The sequence below is a fragment of the Rhea americana genome, unplaced genomic scaffold, assembly GCF_003343005.1.
Source record: "Rhea americana isolate MKP2758 unplaced genomic scaffold, rheAme1 scaffold_5, whole genome shotgun sequence".
Classification (NCBI taxonomy): domain Eukaryota; kingdom Metazoa; phylum Chordata; class Aves; order Rheiformes; family Rheidae; genus Rhea; species Rhea americana.
In genome coordinates, this window is record NW_028186645.1 from 7,275,370 (window position 1) to 7,291,746 (window position 16,377).

Genomic DNA, 16,377 nt, shown 5'->3' on the forward strand with positions numbered 1-16,377 from the left:
TCTGTGTGCATGTTTGCGCGCACGTGTCTCTGTCACACGCTCGTTCGCTCTGTGTGTCTCAGCTCCCTTGTAGAGCAGTAAGGTAACCACTTAAGTGATCCACTCTGTATATTCCTCCTGGTATTGTCTTTATAAGCAAGAACAACAATGCTTAACTGTTGTCCTTAAGATGGTGTGTGACAAGACTTTGTGGTGCAGCCAACTATTAATATAAAAGTAGATGTTGCCTAAGAAATTCCTGCTGGCAAATCCTAGGGTCATTAACAAAGAAAGCCCAACAACCCACATGGGTATAGGCTTCTTGATAAGACCCAGTTAGAGAAACATATGCTTTTTGGAAAAATTTTAGGGCTTGTTGCAGCTTTTTCTTCCCATTAGGAACGTACAGAAGAGACATGAAAAGAAATATCTGTAGTATAATTAGAGGCAGAATAGAAAATCTTTTTACTATAGCTTTAAATACTTCTATAGAACCATATAGATGTTACCCCTTTCAAAATTGATTGGATTTTCCCATAAGCAGGTTCCTCAGCAATAATCTGTCAGCAGAAAGCTGTGTACTAGAGGAAATTCTCTTCCTGAAGAAGCAAACACATGTTATGTAACRTGATGAGATTTAGAATAAGTGAAAGTAAAGTCTGCTATATGGATGGTGGCTCATAACCTAGTGGCAGATGTTAAAAAGTTGTGGGGGGTGGTTTCTCCTCATGTTTTTCAGAAAATACAAGATTCTGGAAAATAAAACTGAGTCAGCGCTAAAAACAGTGGTAGCTGTGAAAGAGGAAAAGATTGCAATRCTGGAAGCTCAAGTGGAAGACACACTGAACTTTAACCAGCAGTTACAGAATGAGCTAAATATGGTAAGAGGTGAACTGCATTTTAAATATTCTCTATATAGTTCTGCACATTCGCATGCTTTTTGCTCAGCAGGAACAAATTGTATACATTTCTTCACCATTTACAAGTTCCCTCAAAGGCTATTTGATTTATTTTCTCCTGCCCCATTGTATAAAATAGCACTGATCTTGGCAAAATTCTTGGGCTGTGGTCCAGGGCAGGAGTATTTTTAAGTAACTGCTGTTTGCAATCTCTGTTTCCCCATGTTTTTTCATGGCCATGGGTTCTTGGCATTTTCTTCAATGAAAGTATAGACTGAAGCGAGGCAGACTGCAGTTGAAACTTATCACCAAGGATAACCTCTTTGCTAAGTGACAGTGAGCTTGAGTCAAGGAGTGCCTGACTGCCAGCCTGGAGACCCAGGTTCCTTCACCTGTCTGCCGCAGTTTCCCAATCTGAGAAGCAGGGGTGACGATTCTTGAATCCCTTTAAATGCTTACAGTGCAAAAGAGGAGCTGCAAATTACATCATTATTTATATAAAATCCCAGTGTTGAATCAGTTGTAAAGTTTGTTCCTTGTTGGCTTTACAGGTAAAGAAGGACTTTGATGCACTCAAGCAGACCCAACAGGATGGGCAGTGTGCTCAGAATTCACTGAAGTGTTCTGCAGAGAAACTTACTCCTGATCACCAAATGAAGGAGAAATTAGAAACAGGACACCGAGAAGCTACCATGGAGCTTCTGAAASTGAAAGACAGGGCAATTGAATTGGAAAGGAATGTAAGCCTTCTTCCATTTCCTGTTATCTCTCAGACTTCCCTTGTGACCAGCTCCTTGTGACTAGKGGATTGCTAGGACCTGTTTTTCAGGATGTTGGAATCTGGTGGGCTTTTTGAGCACTCAAGTCTTCCAAATTCCTCAGACATCTCTTAGGACCACGTGAAGCTTTAATGGTATATCTGTGTTGTATAGCATCTCTGTGAGAATGAACCCTGTGTTTGAACTTTGTGTTTAATATCTGTCTTACCTTCATTTAATGCTAGGAAGAATTTCCTCTTGCACATTTTTTGCAAGGATCGTTGCTAATTGGTTCTCACCTTTGATAAGACTCTGAATGATCAGAACAGCTGTTTCATTTCATATTACCTCCTTTCAATCCCATCTCTTTTAGAATGCTGCCCTGCATACTGAGAAGCAGCTGCTTAAAGAGCAGCTGAAGCACTTGGAAATGCAGAATGTCTCCTTCAACAATCAGATCCTGACACTACAGAARCAAAATGTCTTCCTTCAGGAGCATAACACTGCTCTGCAGACACAGACAGCCAAACTYCAGGTCAGAATAACCCTGCATTTTTTTGCCAGTAGACTGGATTTCATTATTGTAGTATGGAGAATGACAACTGACAAGAAGATGTTGGTTGATACACTTACATAAAGATGAGGCCCTTAAAGTAGAGCTTAGGTTGAGATCTGAATTTCTCCAAGCTAGGAGAGAAACTGGCTTCTTTCTAGGTTTATCTTTATGAAAAAGGTAATTATTTGAGACCATTTTTTAAAATGAACTAATGATGCAACAGAATCTAGATCTGTTGTTCTAGAAGCTGCAGTAAAACTCTTTGCTCTTTTTTTCTGTTAGTGCTATGTCTGTGAAAGAGCTTGGAAGAAATGGGAATAGGACGCAAGTCAAATCCCAAGAAACATTGTAGCAATGGGTTCAGATCAGTTTCAAACAAAATGTCCAGGTTGCATGTGAGAAGCAATTACCCTTAAACGTCATTTTAATTCCGAAAAAACTAATTTAGCTCAAGAAAGAAAATTTTTAAAAGACAAATTYGGATTAGCGCTAGTTTTCATATTGTCCAGATTTCACTTTCTTCTGGCTTTGCAACCCTGCAGTTCACATAGCTTTTGGTTCTTTTAACTTAATTCTCACCTGCAAGTGAAACAGAATAATAACACATAAAACTGGAGCACTGTGCATCTACTCAAACCAAACTTGTTAGGACTGCTGCCCCCACAGACAGTGGTGTGAACTGTAGTAGTTTTCATTCAATTATACACAAGCATGGAACAACTTTGGCTTCTCTACGTGATGTTTGAGATATAGTTGGGTTGCAAGTGTTCCAGTTCCCCTGAACCTTCAGATTGAAGAGTATCTGCTGGTATAACAGTGTCATTACAGTTTGGACGTTATCCTGATGCRTTGAAACTCTTGCTAGCGTGACTCTGGTGCATATTTCTATGCTGAGATGATGCCTAAGTGTTCATAAATGTCTTAAGTCTATAAAGCGGTGTATCTTTGATTAATTGTATGCAGATATAAACTTATTGCATGCTCCTTATATGTACTGGTAAGTGTAAATAAATATGCTTGCTTTTTATTTGAGAAACTTTAGGTAGAAAATTCAACCCTCAGCTCTCAGAGTGCTTCACTRATGGCCCAGAATGCTTTACTCCAAAATCAGCAGACAGCCAAGGAAAATGAAAATGAAAATCTGCTGAAACAGAAGGAGCAGTTAAAAGCTGAATATGAATCATTGCTTCAGGATCATGAACACCTTGCTTCGCTGCATGAACGGCAGTCTACGGAATATGAAATGCTAATAAACCAGCACAGCTGCCTGAAAACATTACACAAAAACCTGGATCTGGAACATAAAGGTCTGGGAGAAAGGTATGCTCACTGTTCAATGCCCAGGGAAGTTATGTAGCCAAAATGTTAGTCTTAAATTTTCCTCTCCAATTATAAACAAAAATTACTGTTTTATTATAGTAAGATGTTATCTTGACAAAATGTCTTTAATTTTTGTTGGCATTAGGAGATTAAATATTTCAGACCTGCGAAGGTGGCAGACCGTGGATGACTTCTGATGATATTTAGCAAAGAGGGTCTTTAGGGAATACATTGTTAGAAGTAGCTTAAAGACCTTTATTACATTTAAGGATCTAGGCTGTAATAACACATATGCTTAAAAAGAATTTCTCAGTCCTATCATGTGATACTTTTCTCGTCATACAATAAGATCTCTTAGTCAGCTAACTAATTACCTAAGTGTGAGTGATACGAGAAACAATATAAATCATTGATGATCATATCTGGCATCACTCATGGCCAAAGAGGCTGGCCGAAGGAAGCCATATTGAGCCGGATATGAAACAGTGATGTATTATTTATTTCCTTCTAGTTCTCACAATCTAAGGCTTTTGTTTCAGGATTTTTCACATTTTTTGAACTGTGAAATCAGATTAATCAGTTTATTGTTCAGTTTCTAGTAAGTGTCATTTTCTGATGGTTGTGCTTGAATGTAATGGTATAAATAATACACTACAACATAAAGACTATTCTGCATACTCATCAGAACTATTTTTTTTTTTAACCATTTCAATTATTTTTCCCAAAATATCTGTTTTTTAGGTTGAGTGTTTTTATGCAAGACCCCAAGTTGGGTCAGTGTTCAAGAGTAACTCAGTGGTGATCTTTGAGGGTGGATTAAAAACTAGTGCTGAACTTTCCCAAACCGAAAGGAACTGGCAATACAGTGTTCTGCAGATTTTGATGAAGTACAGAAATAAACCTGTTGTGATGAAAATATCCACTGAGGCTGTTTGACAGGACAGCTGCTTGGCTGTCAACTAAATAATGAGATGTAAGTGATTACACAGACACTGTTCATGCTTACCAAGTAGACTCAGACTGATTAATGGTTGTCATTGATGCAGGCTTTGCTCAAGAACATCACACTGTGGTGTGTAGGTGTAGTTTGCTGGGTTCCTTCTTCTCCTGAGTACTACTTATTAAACAGTTGTAGCATGAGAAGACAATGGTTTTCTGAAAAATAGGTTCTCTTTAGTGATAAGTCTTCAGACCACTATCATGAACATTAACGATTTGGATTCCATCTTACTGAGGTGTGACTGCCAGTGAGAAATACTGCAGGGGAACAGATGGTGATTTTCTGTATACTCTGAGCAGGCTGATCTTTTGGTAGTTTTAAGAGTGCAGTGTTCTCCTCAACAGGTCAGTCTGGAAGATGCTTGTCAAGGACAGCCTGTGTCTTCATTTGACTGTCGGGGTRGGTGGAGGGAGGAAGAGACAAATTACTCTTTCCCTGCTCCCCTCCCACCCCCACCCTCCAATGTACTGTGTTCAAATGGCTGAGAAGGGCAGAGGGGAGAAGGTTGAAAAGCAGCTGGAAGAGAACTGTTTGTTTTCTTCTGCCATTCAGTGGCATTTTGGTGCTAGGATGAAATCTCTCACTTTTACCTTCAGCTAGAATATACCACCCACTAAATGTTTCCAGAACAGCTGAGTACAGCTAAGCAGCTGGCCTGTGCAGTGTCTGAGCAAGATGGGCTTTGCTTGTCCCAGACACCAAAGCAGTCTGTTTTTCTCAGTTGGTGACAGCATGTTCTGTTGCTTATGGCAGGACTGCACTCCTGCAGAAACCTGTGATTGCAGCTCATATAGAAAAATCCACAGCAGCTATAGTTATAAGTTAGCTTGTGGCCTGCTAATGCTGTGTACAGCCAGGATCCGTAAGGTTTGTGCAACTCACATTGATGCTTTTGATACCACAGAGTGTTTTCTGCACCTGACTAAACTTCATTAAACCTCCTTCAACTATATCTACACGGTCTTAGTACTGCRTTGTGGATTTAATAATAGGTTGTGCGTCACAGTACTGAAATGGCCTGTCACAGTCAAGCAAACCACAAACATGTGGGTTTGACTTAACAAGAAAAGGAAAGTTAGTATGTTAGAGCCATTTACCATTAATAGCGGTTTCTTTACTTTGCAATGTTYGGTTGGCTGCCTAAGTTAATAGAGGAAAGCTGGATACTTTTACCTTCATTTTTAAATTGCTTTAAATATTGCATGTTACCAAGGGGAGATAACAGCTTACTAGCTATGGTTGATTGGCAGACCCTTGAGCAGTTTTTGACTTCACAGAGTCACAGAATGGTTGAGGTTGGAAGGGACCTCTGGAGATCATCTAGTCCAACCCCCCTGCTCAAGCAGGGTCACCTAGAGCATGTTAGACAGGGTTGCATCCRGGCAGGTTTTGAATATCTCCACRGAAGGAGACTCCACAGCCTCTCTGGGCAACCTGTTCCAGTGCTCTGTCACTCTCACAGTGAAGAAATTCTTCCTCATATACAGGTGGAACTTCTTGTCATTTAGTTTTTGCCCATTGCCTCTTGTCCTGTCACATGGGACAACTGAAAAGAGTTTGTCCCCATTCCCTTGACACCCTCCCTTCAGGTACTTACACACATTGATAAGATCCCCCCTCAGTCTTCTCCAGGCTAAACAGGCCCAGCTCTCACAGCTGTTCCTCGTAGGGGAGATGCTCCAGTCCTCTGATCATCTCTGTAGCCCTAGGCTGGACTCTCTCCAGTAGCTCCATGTCTCACGCACGGGGGAGACCAGAACCGGATGCAGTGCTTAATGTGGCCTCGTCAGGGCTGAACTTGCGCTGAACAGGTCTATAATCCTGGACRAACACCAGAAAAACTCATCCCAGTAGAAAAAGAGAATCCCTGCTGTGCAGGTTATATATTGCAGGGACTTGCATTATTATGTTAGCAGTGCTGTCTGCAGATCATATTTATGGATTCCTTTTGCTACATGCTTCCTATCATAGTTGAACATTTTTTAAATTTTCTCAGTCACAAATATCCACCTGTAACATCTCTCCAAACAGAGCAGTAGAAGGGATGAAAGTCAAAAACGGCAGTTGAAACAGGAGTAAGGAGGAATATGRCTGTTCAAGTCTGGGAATGGATTGTGTCAGAGCCAAAATGTATTTTATTTACATCTATAAGGAAATATTTATAAAAACCCTCTTCCCATTTGCCTGAGGCTGATGCTAAAGAAATGGAGTGAGCATGAATGTTGACTAGCCTATAGGTTTGGTAACCTTGCCTATTGACAAAKCCTCTCATTGCAGTGGTATTTTCATACTTACCAAGTTGTGTAATCCTGCTCAAATAGTAAGCCTCTTGTGAATCCAGTCTACAATAAATTTTGCTTAGGGATTTCACTAGGGCTCTGGCGATAGAGGATCATCTGCGTTCTTGCAGATGATTTCTAATTTCATATTTATCCCCTAATGTCTAAGGGAGCAGCTGTGGTCCACAGCAGGAGTTCCCATGCTCAAAGGCAGTATGAGGAGCTGGGCCAAGCTGTAGAACTGGACCAGTATGCTGCTTCCTTCTAAGTAGTCCTCATTACCCAACTCAAGCCTTCTGATTATTTTTAAAAATGAACAGAGGAGCCGTATCAAAGGGAAATGATGAAAGCATTTCCAGCAGAGTTCCTACAGAGAACGCCAAGGTAAGTTCTGCCAAGGTATTGACTGTGGAGTTTGTCTTCTCAGACTCTGGATTGGCACAATGTCTTGTTTGAAAAATCCTTTTGGGAGCTGGATGTGAAACCTTCATCTGCTTTCAGGTTCTTCCATTTGTTGTATGGACATTGAATTTGAAATGTCCTGGAGCTGAATGAAGGAAAAAAAMCAAATAAATAAAGTTAATTAAACTCCACTGCTACCACTGGGRATGAATAGTAAAAAGCAGCTTTTGTTTGGGAGACAGGTACTTTTCTGTGTGGCTGTTCAATGGACTGGAATTTGGGACAGGCTATAATATGACTCTGGGATGAAGGGAATGGTAGCCTGAAAGAAAAACAAGTTGGCAGGAGCCAGTGTACTTGGTGATCTCTGCTACTTTTCTTTTCTGTTTTGAAGTCTCAGTGGCTAGAGTGACTGTGCTCTGCATTCATCTCTGCTAAGACAAGTCAACCAGTGGCTGGYTGGACAAGTGCAGACAATGTTTGTTAAACTTTTTCAAGTATTGCTGTCTCTTCTATTGGGTTGCTGTTTCAAAATTGCTTAAAATGAGTCTTCTGAGAGTGGCATAGGTAGCTCTGCCCAGGCATATTTTAGGGCAGTATCCTTTTATCACTGTCACAGGCAAATGTACTGGTGAGTTTGACCTTCTCTGCACCAGTGTTGCCAGTGGTTTCTGCTGTTTGTGTGGATGAGTGCATTCTCTGACAGAGGCCACTAGAGGACAAAATCTTCTGAGAACAGCTTGYTATTTTAGAAAGTGACCTCAACCCACTTGACACTGTGCAGTAATTTCTGAACACAGGCACGGTAGCTCCTCAGGGAGGCTGAGCCCACCTAACCTATGCCTGTGCCAAGTATCGGCAAAGTTGTGCCACCATTTCTGCAGTTAGGAAATTTAAAATACAGTTGAAAGCATCTGCGTGCTCTCTCTGCGCCAGTCCCTGCTGTCAATGACTTGTACACAAACTGAATAAGCCAGGTAACTGATAGAGCCCTGTCCTGTTGAGGCCCAGGCACAAACACCCGTGCTGCCCTTGGATCTCTCAGTGGTGAAAAGTAGAGCCACTCAAGCAGCTAGGTCAGCCYCTGCTTGTGGGTGTTTCACTGTCACCCCTTACTGATATTGTCCTTGTTGTCTGTGTAGAGTATACTTTTAAGTCATCTTGAAACCTGCCACTGATAATTGTTTATGAACAAGGACTCAGTTAAATGATGCAGTTTCTCTCCACGCCAGGGAGTCGTATGCTTTCAATCGAATGATCAGGATCTGAAGATGAAACAAAGTTCTGACAATTGCATTCTTTTTTGTACATAAAAACCTCCATCTGGGCTTATAGATTAAGATGACTTCTATCCACACAGTGGAATTCTTCAGCCTTGGTGGATTTTTAACCACATGAATCTGTACAAAACCGAACAGACAGAAAATAAAATTTCTGATGGTTGTAGTATCATCTATTAAAATTATCTTCAACTAGAAGAAGAAAAATACATGAATGAAAGCTAAGAATGCGCTTACTCTTTTGTAGATACAGCAGTTTAGTGAAACATAAGGCAGAACTGGAAGAGCTGGAAATGGTTTTGAAAACTGAGAGAGAGATTCTGCAACAAGAAAGGAGAACAAATGCAATAACCACTGGGGAAAATCAGAAGCTGAGGGAGGAACTTGACAGGTATGACATCCTTGCCAAATTCTTGTGTATATTATTAAAAAGTCAGTTATGCAAAATACACAGTTGCTTTGTTCTGTGTTACTACAGCTTCAGGATATCTGTTCATTTCTCTTAACATCTGTTTTATTTAGTTTGTTTCATTTAACTCATTGTAGATGATCAGCTTCATGGACACTGTCAACAAATGTTACTATTCAGTGCTTCAGGCATGGTCTGTTTCTGAGACTTTTGCTCATTCAAGAAAAACTGCCACTTGTAGTTCAGTTCACAAGCTGTATGATTCTGCAATCATTTGTTTTCAAGAGTTTGTCTTTAAGTAGAACTACAAATGCCCAAGACTCACCAAAATCTCGAGTTGTGTGAAATGATTCCTACCCAATTTTCCTCTTGTAAGGAAAACTGTATTATGTTTTTTTACACAGTATTCTTTAATTCTTGAAATTAATGTTGCTGTTTGTTCATGTTAAAACACTTTGGTAAGCTAGCCTCAAAGTTTACATTACACAACAGTAAAATATAACACCCTCACACATACCCTTGCTGGGGCACTGGTCGTTACAGTGCCACAGCTCATACTAAGAAAATGCTTTAAGAAAAAGTTTGGAACAAATAAGGTGCCATAGTCATGACAAGTACAAACAATGTCAGATTGAATAATGTTTAAAAATCACCTGTTAAGTTTGGTCATACTTTAAAGCACCGCAGCTTTGCGAACAAGGTTCCCTCAGGCTTGCGTTTCTCAACTAGAGTCTTTTTTGTAGTGGCAACAAGGGAAGGTGTTGCAAAATGTTAATTGCAGTGTTGGAAGAGAAGAAGATTAAGCCAATCTGTCAGTAGATATAGGATTTAGTCTTTTCTATTTATATGTCTGTTTAACTTTATGCCTTCAGGAATAGTAGTTATTTTTAGATTTATCAAAAACTTTAGAAGAATCTTACAGCATAATTTTATAACATTACAATATCTTACAGTGCAGGACACAGTAATGCTCATATTTCATACATCAGAAAAATAATGTTCTGAGTATTCTTTTTTTGTGCCAGATGGAGCTGGCTTTATATCAAAATGCTCTTAAATGCRTTGTGCCTTGGAAACTTGTAATGTCTTATGCATTGAGGAAGTATCAAACATGTTTCATTTGTTTTTCTTTTAATTCTGTTGTAGATCTGCTATATTTTACAATGCTGTTATTGCTTCTCTATAATATTTTATTGTCTACTCAATAATAAATTTTAAAGTGTTGAGAAATTAGTCTTTGGAACTTAATTTTAGATTTAGTGACAGCTGCACACTGATGGTATGACCTTTTGAATGTGAGGTACTTTCTATGAAGTATTATTTGTAAGCCTGCTTCCTTCTTCATGTTTAGGGTGAATTTCTTGCACAGCCAGCTAAAGGCAGAGTATGAAGGACTGCATTCTCACACTAAAGAGCTGAAAACTTCCTTGAACAACTCTCAGCTAGAGCTGAATCGTTGGCAGGCTCGCTACGATGAGCTGAAAGAACAGCACCAGTCCATGGATATCTCTCTGACTAAGCTGGATAACCACTGTGAGGTGAGTTGCTATTAAGTAGGTATACTGTTAGATTCCTGTTAGAGTGGTAATGTTCTCAATGTGAAGTTTTTGGCTGATTGTAAATAGCAGGTCAGACTATATAGTCATTTACCCCATTTAATCCAAAATTTAGTGTTTTGTCTCCCAGGTTGTTCTGTTACTGTGTTAGCTTAATTATGGTATGCTTCCAGAGAAGTCAGTTGCAGAGAAGAGGCTCATCGGTCTTTCTGTTTAACAGCTGCTATCACGTCTAAAGGGAAATCTGGAAGAAGAGAATCATCATCTCCTGAGTCAGATTCAGATGCTGAGCCAGCAGAATCAGATGTTGCTGGAGCAGAACATGGAGAACAAGGAGCAGTATCATGAGGAGCAGAAACAGTACATGTAAGAAACTGGAGATTTAGYTTGCGAAACCTAAAGAAACCTTAAAATTGAATATACAAAATGACTCCCCTATGAGGCGAAAGGAGGACAGACTGAAGACTGATAGGTCTACTTCATGCCTGACTGGAAGGGGGGAATGTTCAGAAGGAGATGTATGTATTGGGCAGAACCTAGGTAATTTCTTTGCATTGCCTACCACAAAGGATGTTCAGGAGACACCTGAACAGCATGTCTTATTCACAGCTCTTTTCAAGCAATGCAGATGATCCAGTCTGGAAAACTTAATTACAAAAAATGAAATGCTAAAACCACTTATAGAGTCATTCTATATTCTAGATTACTGGAGAAGAGCAAATAATTATACTCCTTTAGTTTTGGTCATTTAGATTGTAGGAAATGCTTCCTTTCATGTTCTTCTAAAGGATTCAGGTTTCAACATACATCAGGCTGTCTCTGACGCTCAAGGTGACACACKTAATACATGCTTTTTAAACCTACCATATATTTACAAAGAGTCCTGTTTTCACTACAGTGAATTTCTTCTATCACTACAAAGGAAGAAAAGCATTCCTAAGAATTTTAGTCCAAGCACCTTAGAATGGTACACAAATTACTGATGAAGTTTTATTTCAGTATTGGATAACACAGTTGAAGTGTTAGAAATTCTTTGCTGAAAGCAACTGAATATGGTTCAAATGTACTCCCACATATATTTATGCAGATGTTTGATAGTTTTTTGCTGGAGATGCATTAGCTCTGCTCCTTAGATGAAAGAAGATTCTTACTTATGTGATTGCTGTCATCCTCTCTGGGTGTTAATAAAATAGTGAAGAAAAATCAGTAAGCCTACATGGCACTTTGGAAAGTGCTTTGACACTGTTCGCAGGTGATCAAAGTAGTTTTGAAAAGGTAAAATGTTATTAATTTCCCTAGTTACAATAGAGTAAGCAGAACAGGTATAAAATAACTAGTTATATCAGAGAGAAAAAGTTTAAACTGAGCAAGTACAAATCTTGACCCCCCAAGAAATTCCTCAGTGATCTGCAAATGAGGATGAAGAATCAGCAACAAACGAAAAAACAAATTTTCAAAAAACAAAACAGAATTAACCTTGACATTCATTACTGGGRAAAAAAAGGAGATATTCATGACTAATCTAACATAAATCTACTATTTTTATTTCACCTTTTATGCCTGCTGATCAAAAAAAATTACTCATCAGCAAGTTTGAGGGGTTTTACGTTTGCCCTCTCTAAGCAGTCAGTGAATGGTCTCAGTAGGATTGTGAGGCTTACATATGGCCTTGTAATAGGAAGGTATTTCAGTTTATTTCTTCTTGTGGCTTTTGGTTTTCAGGTTTTTGATCATGCTTAACTTTATACAGGCAGTTCAGAATACTCTTTTCCCTTTCACAGAGATAAATTAAATGCCTTAAGGAGACACAAGGAAAAACTTGAGGAGAAGATAATGGATCAGTATAAGTTTTATGATCCTACTCCAAAAAAGTAAGTCCCATTTGGATCCCTTTCTGTTATTGATGTATAAATTTGTGAGGGTGAGAAAGGCCTCTTTGTAATTAGAGATAATTGAAACTATCTGAAATAAGGACAAATGGTGGTATCTCCACTTCTGTCTTCATTCTCACTCTGGGAATCTATCCCTAAATTAGTTGCAACTGCTTTAGGTTATGCTAATGCAGAGCAGTGTACCTCACAGGTGGTCCTACATTTTCATATTAGAATCTGAAACAATGTTAATTAGAATAGAGCCAATTTGTCCTGACAACTGTCATCTCATCCCTTGCAGGTTGATCACAGTGAATAGACTGGCATGGCAGGTGCCTTAAGAGATGCACATTCATCCTTTCTCTTCATAGAAAATTAAATTTCTTTCTTTGTTTGTTTGGGTTTTTTTTTTTTTTGCTGGGAGGGGTGGTTTAAATCTAAATCTACATTGCTACACAGTTAAATTATGTCACTCAAGTTCAGTAATAGGTCTGTTCATAACTAAGGAAAGCTTAAGAATGTCAGAAGGTACAGTTTCTGGGGCCTCAAGTCAGAAAATGGTTCCAGAAATACATGAGTTCATGTTTCTGTGAATTGGGGCACATGAAACAGTTAACTGCTAAAATAACGCTGACCTTATGGGTCAACTAGCAATTACTAAACATTCTTGCCAGAGCCTCAGAATGTATGTTTTCAGTTGCTGCCTGTTAGCTCTGTTTGAATTAATGGAGGCTATTAAATGTGAAAATTTGCAGAGCAGTAAATGGTCATGCTTCTGCCTACTCACAGTGGGGAGTAGTTTGACCATCCTGTACAAAACAATCTATTTTGTTTGATAAGCAAGCAGAAAAGCAAACCAAACAACCCCCCCCTGCATTTTGGAACTGCTTCATCACCAACACTAGGTCAGCATCCCTAAGAAATGATGGACTGCCATATAGTGACTAAGCAGCAGTAGAGCTTCCAGAGCTGCTATTTCAGGTAGAATGAGTCCATCAGAGAGAAAAGACTTTAATATTATTAAATTAAGAACAATAAAAAATAGCCATGCTAATTCCATCGTACATGGATCTGATTGATACCCTTACAAAGGGAAGAAATCATCTCTAAAGCAGCTTTCACTTCTTCCCTTCTCAGCCTGTTCAGGTAGTAGAGCTTTTCACGTTGTTAAAATGTCTTGTGTGGGTCCATATGTGTAATTTTGATTTCTAACGGGGGAGAACAGTTGTCCTTCTCATGTTTTGCATGGCTGAAGACATATTTCTGTAAAATAATTTTGACTTTGGGAGAGAATCCAATCTCAAGCTCTGAAATTCGTGTTGAGTCTTCAGAATGTAGGATGGTTTTAGCAGAGCAGTAAACTTTAGGAAGGTATGTTTTTTTTTTTTGTTTTTGTTTTTTTTTGTTTTTTATTTTTTGCTTTGGTTTTTTTGGGGAGGGGAGAAGCATTTTATGATCCCATTCACAAAACCTACTTTATCAGGAAAAACCACTGGATTGGAGCGAGAGCCTTAGTCAAATTAATCAAGCCAAAGAAGGAGGCTACAAGGGAGCGGTTGAAGCCTACAGTAGAGTGTTCTGCATGGCATTCTGAATCCCCAGAAACAGTTGTGTCTCCATCAGTCTCCCAAAAACTGAAACAACAACAAGATAGTCAGGATAACACCTCTCAAGGGTCAAACTCCATGGAAGAAACAGAGAAACCTATGGGTTCTTCAAACAAAGGTAAGAGATACCCAGCTTAAATTCACAGGCTAAACAAGTTTTGGGTTTTTTCTTTTTTTTTTTTTTTTGAAAGGTTTAGTATATAGAATATATTGGTACTCCATCCCTTTTTATATCTCTTCTTTTAGTAAACTGATACTGTGTTTTTTCTTCTTACCTTTTTTTATGACCCTTGTGCTTTGGGTACAGAGTTTCATGGTTTGTCTGAACGCATTGCATGTTATTAAATAAATTTGTGAGAGTGTTTCATTTACAGTGGCTTTGCAAGAAAGCAGTTTAAAGCTGGTCCAGGTAATATTACTGTTCATTAACATCTATTCTTCAAATGGGTAATAGCTGATCTTACAGCCACTGCCAGGAGATGGCGCACATAGAAAAGAAACAACTTTGAAAATGCTGATGTATAATAATCTCTAATTATTTTGGTGATTGATAAAATGTTTTGACCTGAAATTAAACTAAGAATTTTTTATTCTAAAATGGAGGGAGTTTTTTKGGGGKTTTTTTTGGAACACTAAGGGGAACATAAAGAAGATGAAATGATTCTTCTTTCTGTTTTGGCAGAGTTAATTTAACAGTAAATCAGGTGTTCCTCGTTATAGGATTTTTTTTTTAGGTTATTCAAAATAAACAATGATCTTCATTCAAAACAAAATCTACCCCAAACTTCACGTTCTGTTGAGATCACTCTTGTCATTTCCCTATAAAACTTTTTGTCCTCTAGGAATATTTTTCAAGAAGCAGTTTTGAATTTAGTTCTTAAGAAATTCTGCTTTTCACTGGGAAGTGGCAGGGGACAGGAGAGGAGTGAGCAGTTGAGGAGACTAGAATATTGTTATCTCCAAGTGTCTGTTTGGTTTAATTTTTTTTGTTTGTTTGTTTGTTCATTGAGTTTTTTTATTCCCCGTTCTTCATTCTATTTCTTAAAAATCTTTGAATCACTTAAAATGCATGTCTTGAATCATCCATATGATTCCAGGAGATGTTAAATGTGTTCAACATGCATCCAGAGTTCCCACCTGGGAATTTGGGATTGCATTTCCCCAGAACCAAGCCCTCACTAAGTGCTAGATAGTGGAAATTTCTCTGGAGGCTTCATTGTTTTTGATTTTTATGTGAAACATGCTTATGTTGAGGTGATAATTCTGTGATTTTATGAGTATCAGTATTAAAGACTGGAGGACATCAAGGAAACTCAAATATATACTAAGTAGCATAGGCTTTTTTTTTAATAAAGATGTGTTTGGGAAGATCTTAGAGTTAGTTCTCAAAGGAGTTATTTATATTTATTGTACCAAGTGTTAATCTGAGTCTTCTAAGTATGCATGTTAGTCTTTGTTTAGCCTTTTTCATTTTTCACCAAATGTGTTCTCTTTATCTGTTTTAAAGCATTTAAGTTTTATTTACAATTTTCCCCTCCTTTTTTTTCTTCTTTTTGTGATACCTGGGTGATAACAATTTAGCTGCACAACGCAAAAAGATTGCCTTTTTGAGAAGCAAAATCAAGGATAAAGAAAAGACTCCTAAGTCTCCATCGAATCATCAGTCTCTCTCTAATCGACTCCGGTTCTGGTCATCTTCCGACATCCCATCCTCTCCTAATGAACCTCTCTCTTTCTCGGAATTGGGAGATATCTAACACCTTTTCTTTAGCATTTATCTTCATTTATTTCTGACAAATATTTTAAAAAATTTCATGTACCTTAAAAGAACACACACTTTATAGGAAACACTCAGCATGTCTTTACAATACTCTAAATAAAAGCACAGATTAGTGAACATGGACTTAAGTTTTCCTGTAGAAGATGAATCATTGTTGCACACTGTGGATCATTTCTTCAATGCAGCACACTTAGGGGACCTCATGGCATACAGTTTGCGTATGTATATTGGCTGTGGTGCATKTTATAAGTAAGTGAAGTTATTACGCGCTTCAGTATTTTCTTGCAATCATACTTGCATCATGTCCAGTTGTTGAACTGGTCTGCTGTTGCTATGCTTTCTACAATGTTCTAATCCTACTAAAATACAAACCTAACATATAAGCACTTTCAAATACTGGAGGAGTTTCCAATATTCTGTGTAGCTAAATGTAAAAATGCCTTTTTTTTTTTTTTTTAACATCATTGTCTGCTTTCAAATAGTCTAGCTGTGAATATAGAGCAGAAGCTGCTGGTAAAATTATTCTCCATGAGGTGTTTTGATATTTGAATTCTAACCTCCTGTTTAGAGAGGTTTCAGTTCCAGCTATGAAAATTCATCTTGGATTGAGCATAAGGCTTAAGTTTTTGCTGTTCTGATTTTGAGAGTTTTTTTTTGTTTGGTTGGGTTTTTTGTTTTTTT

The 16,377-nt window shown here is 38.4% G+C and overlaps 1 protein-coding gene across 1 annotated transcript in view; it reads left to right on the forward strand.

The window, feature by feature from the left end:
• CCDC88C (coiled-coil and HOOK domain protein 88C) overlaps window positions 1-16,377 on the forward strand; it is a 97,521-nt gene that overhangs the window by 72,353 nt on the left and 8,791 nt on the right. Inside the window, exons 16-24 of the mRNA XM_085317550.1 lie at window positions 719-860; window positions 1,430-1,618; window positions 2,010-2,171; window positions 3,235-3,512; window positions 8,721-8,864; window positions 10,234-10,420; window positions 10,659-10,804; window positions 12,220-12,309; window positions 13,793-14,034. Coding sequence (XP_085173676.1) covers window positions 719-860; window positions 1,430-1,618; window positions 2,010-2,171; window positions 3,235-3,512; window positions 8,721-8,864; window positions 10,234-10,420; window positions 10,659-10,804; window positions 12,220-12,309; window positions 13,793-14,034 — 1,580 coding nt within the window. The remainder of the gene's footprint in view (window positions 1-718; window positions 861-1,429; window positions 1,619-2,009; window positions 2,172-3,234; window positions 3,513-8,720; window positions 8,865-10,233; window positions 10,421-10,658; window positions 10,805-12,219; window positions 12,310-13,792; window positions 14,035-16,377) is intronic.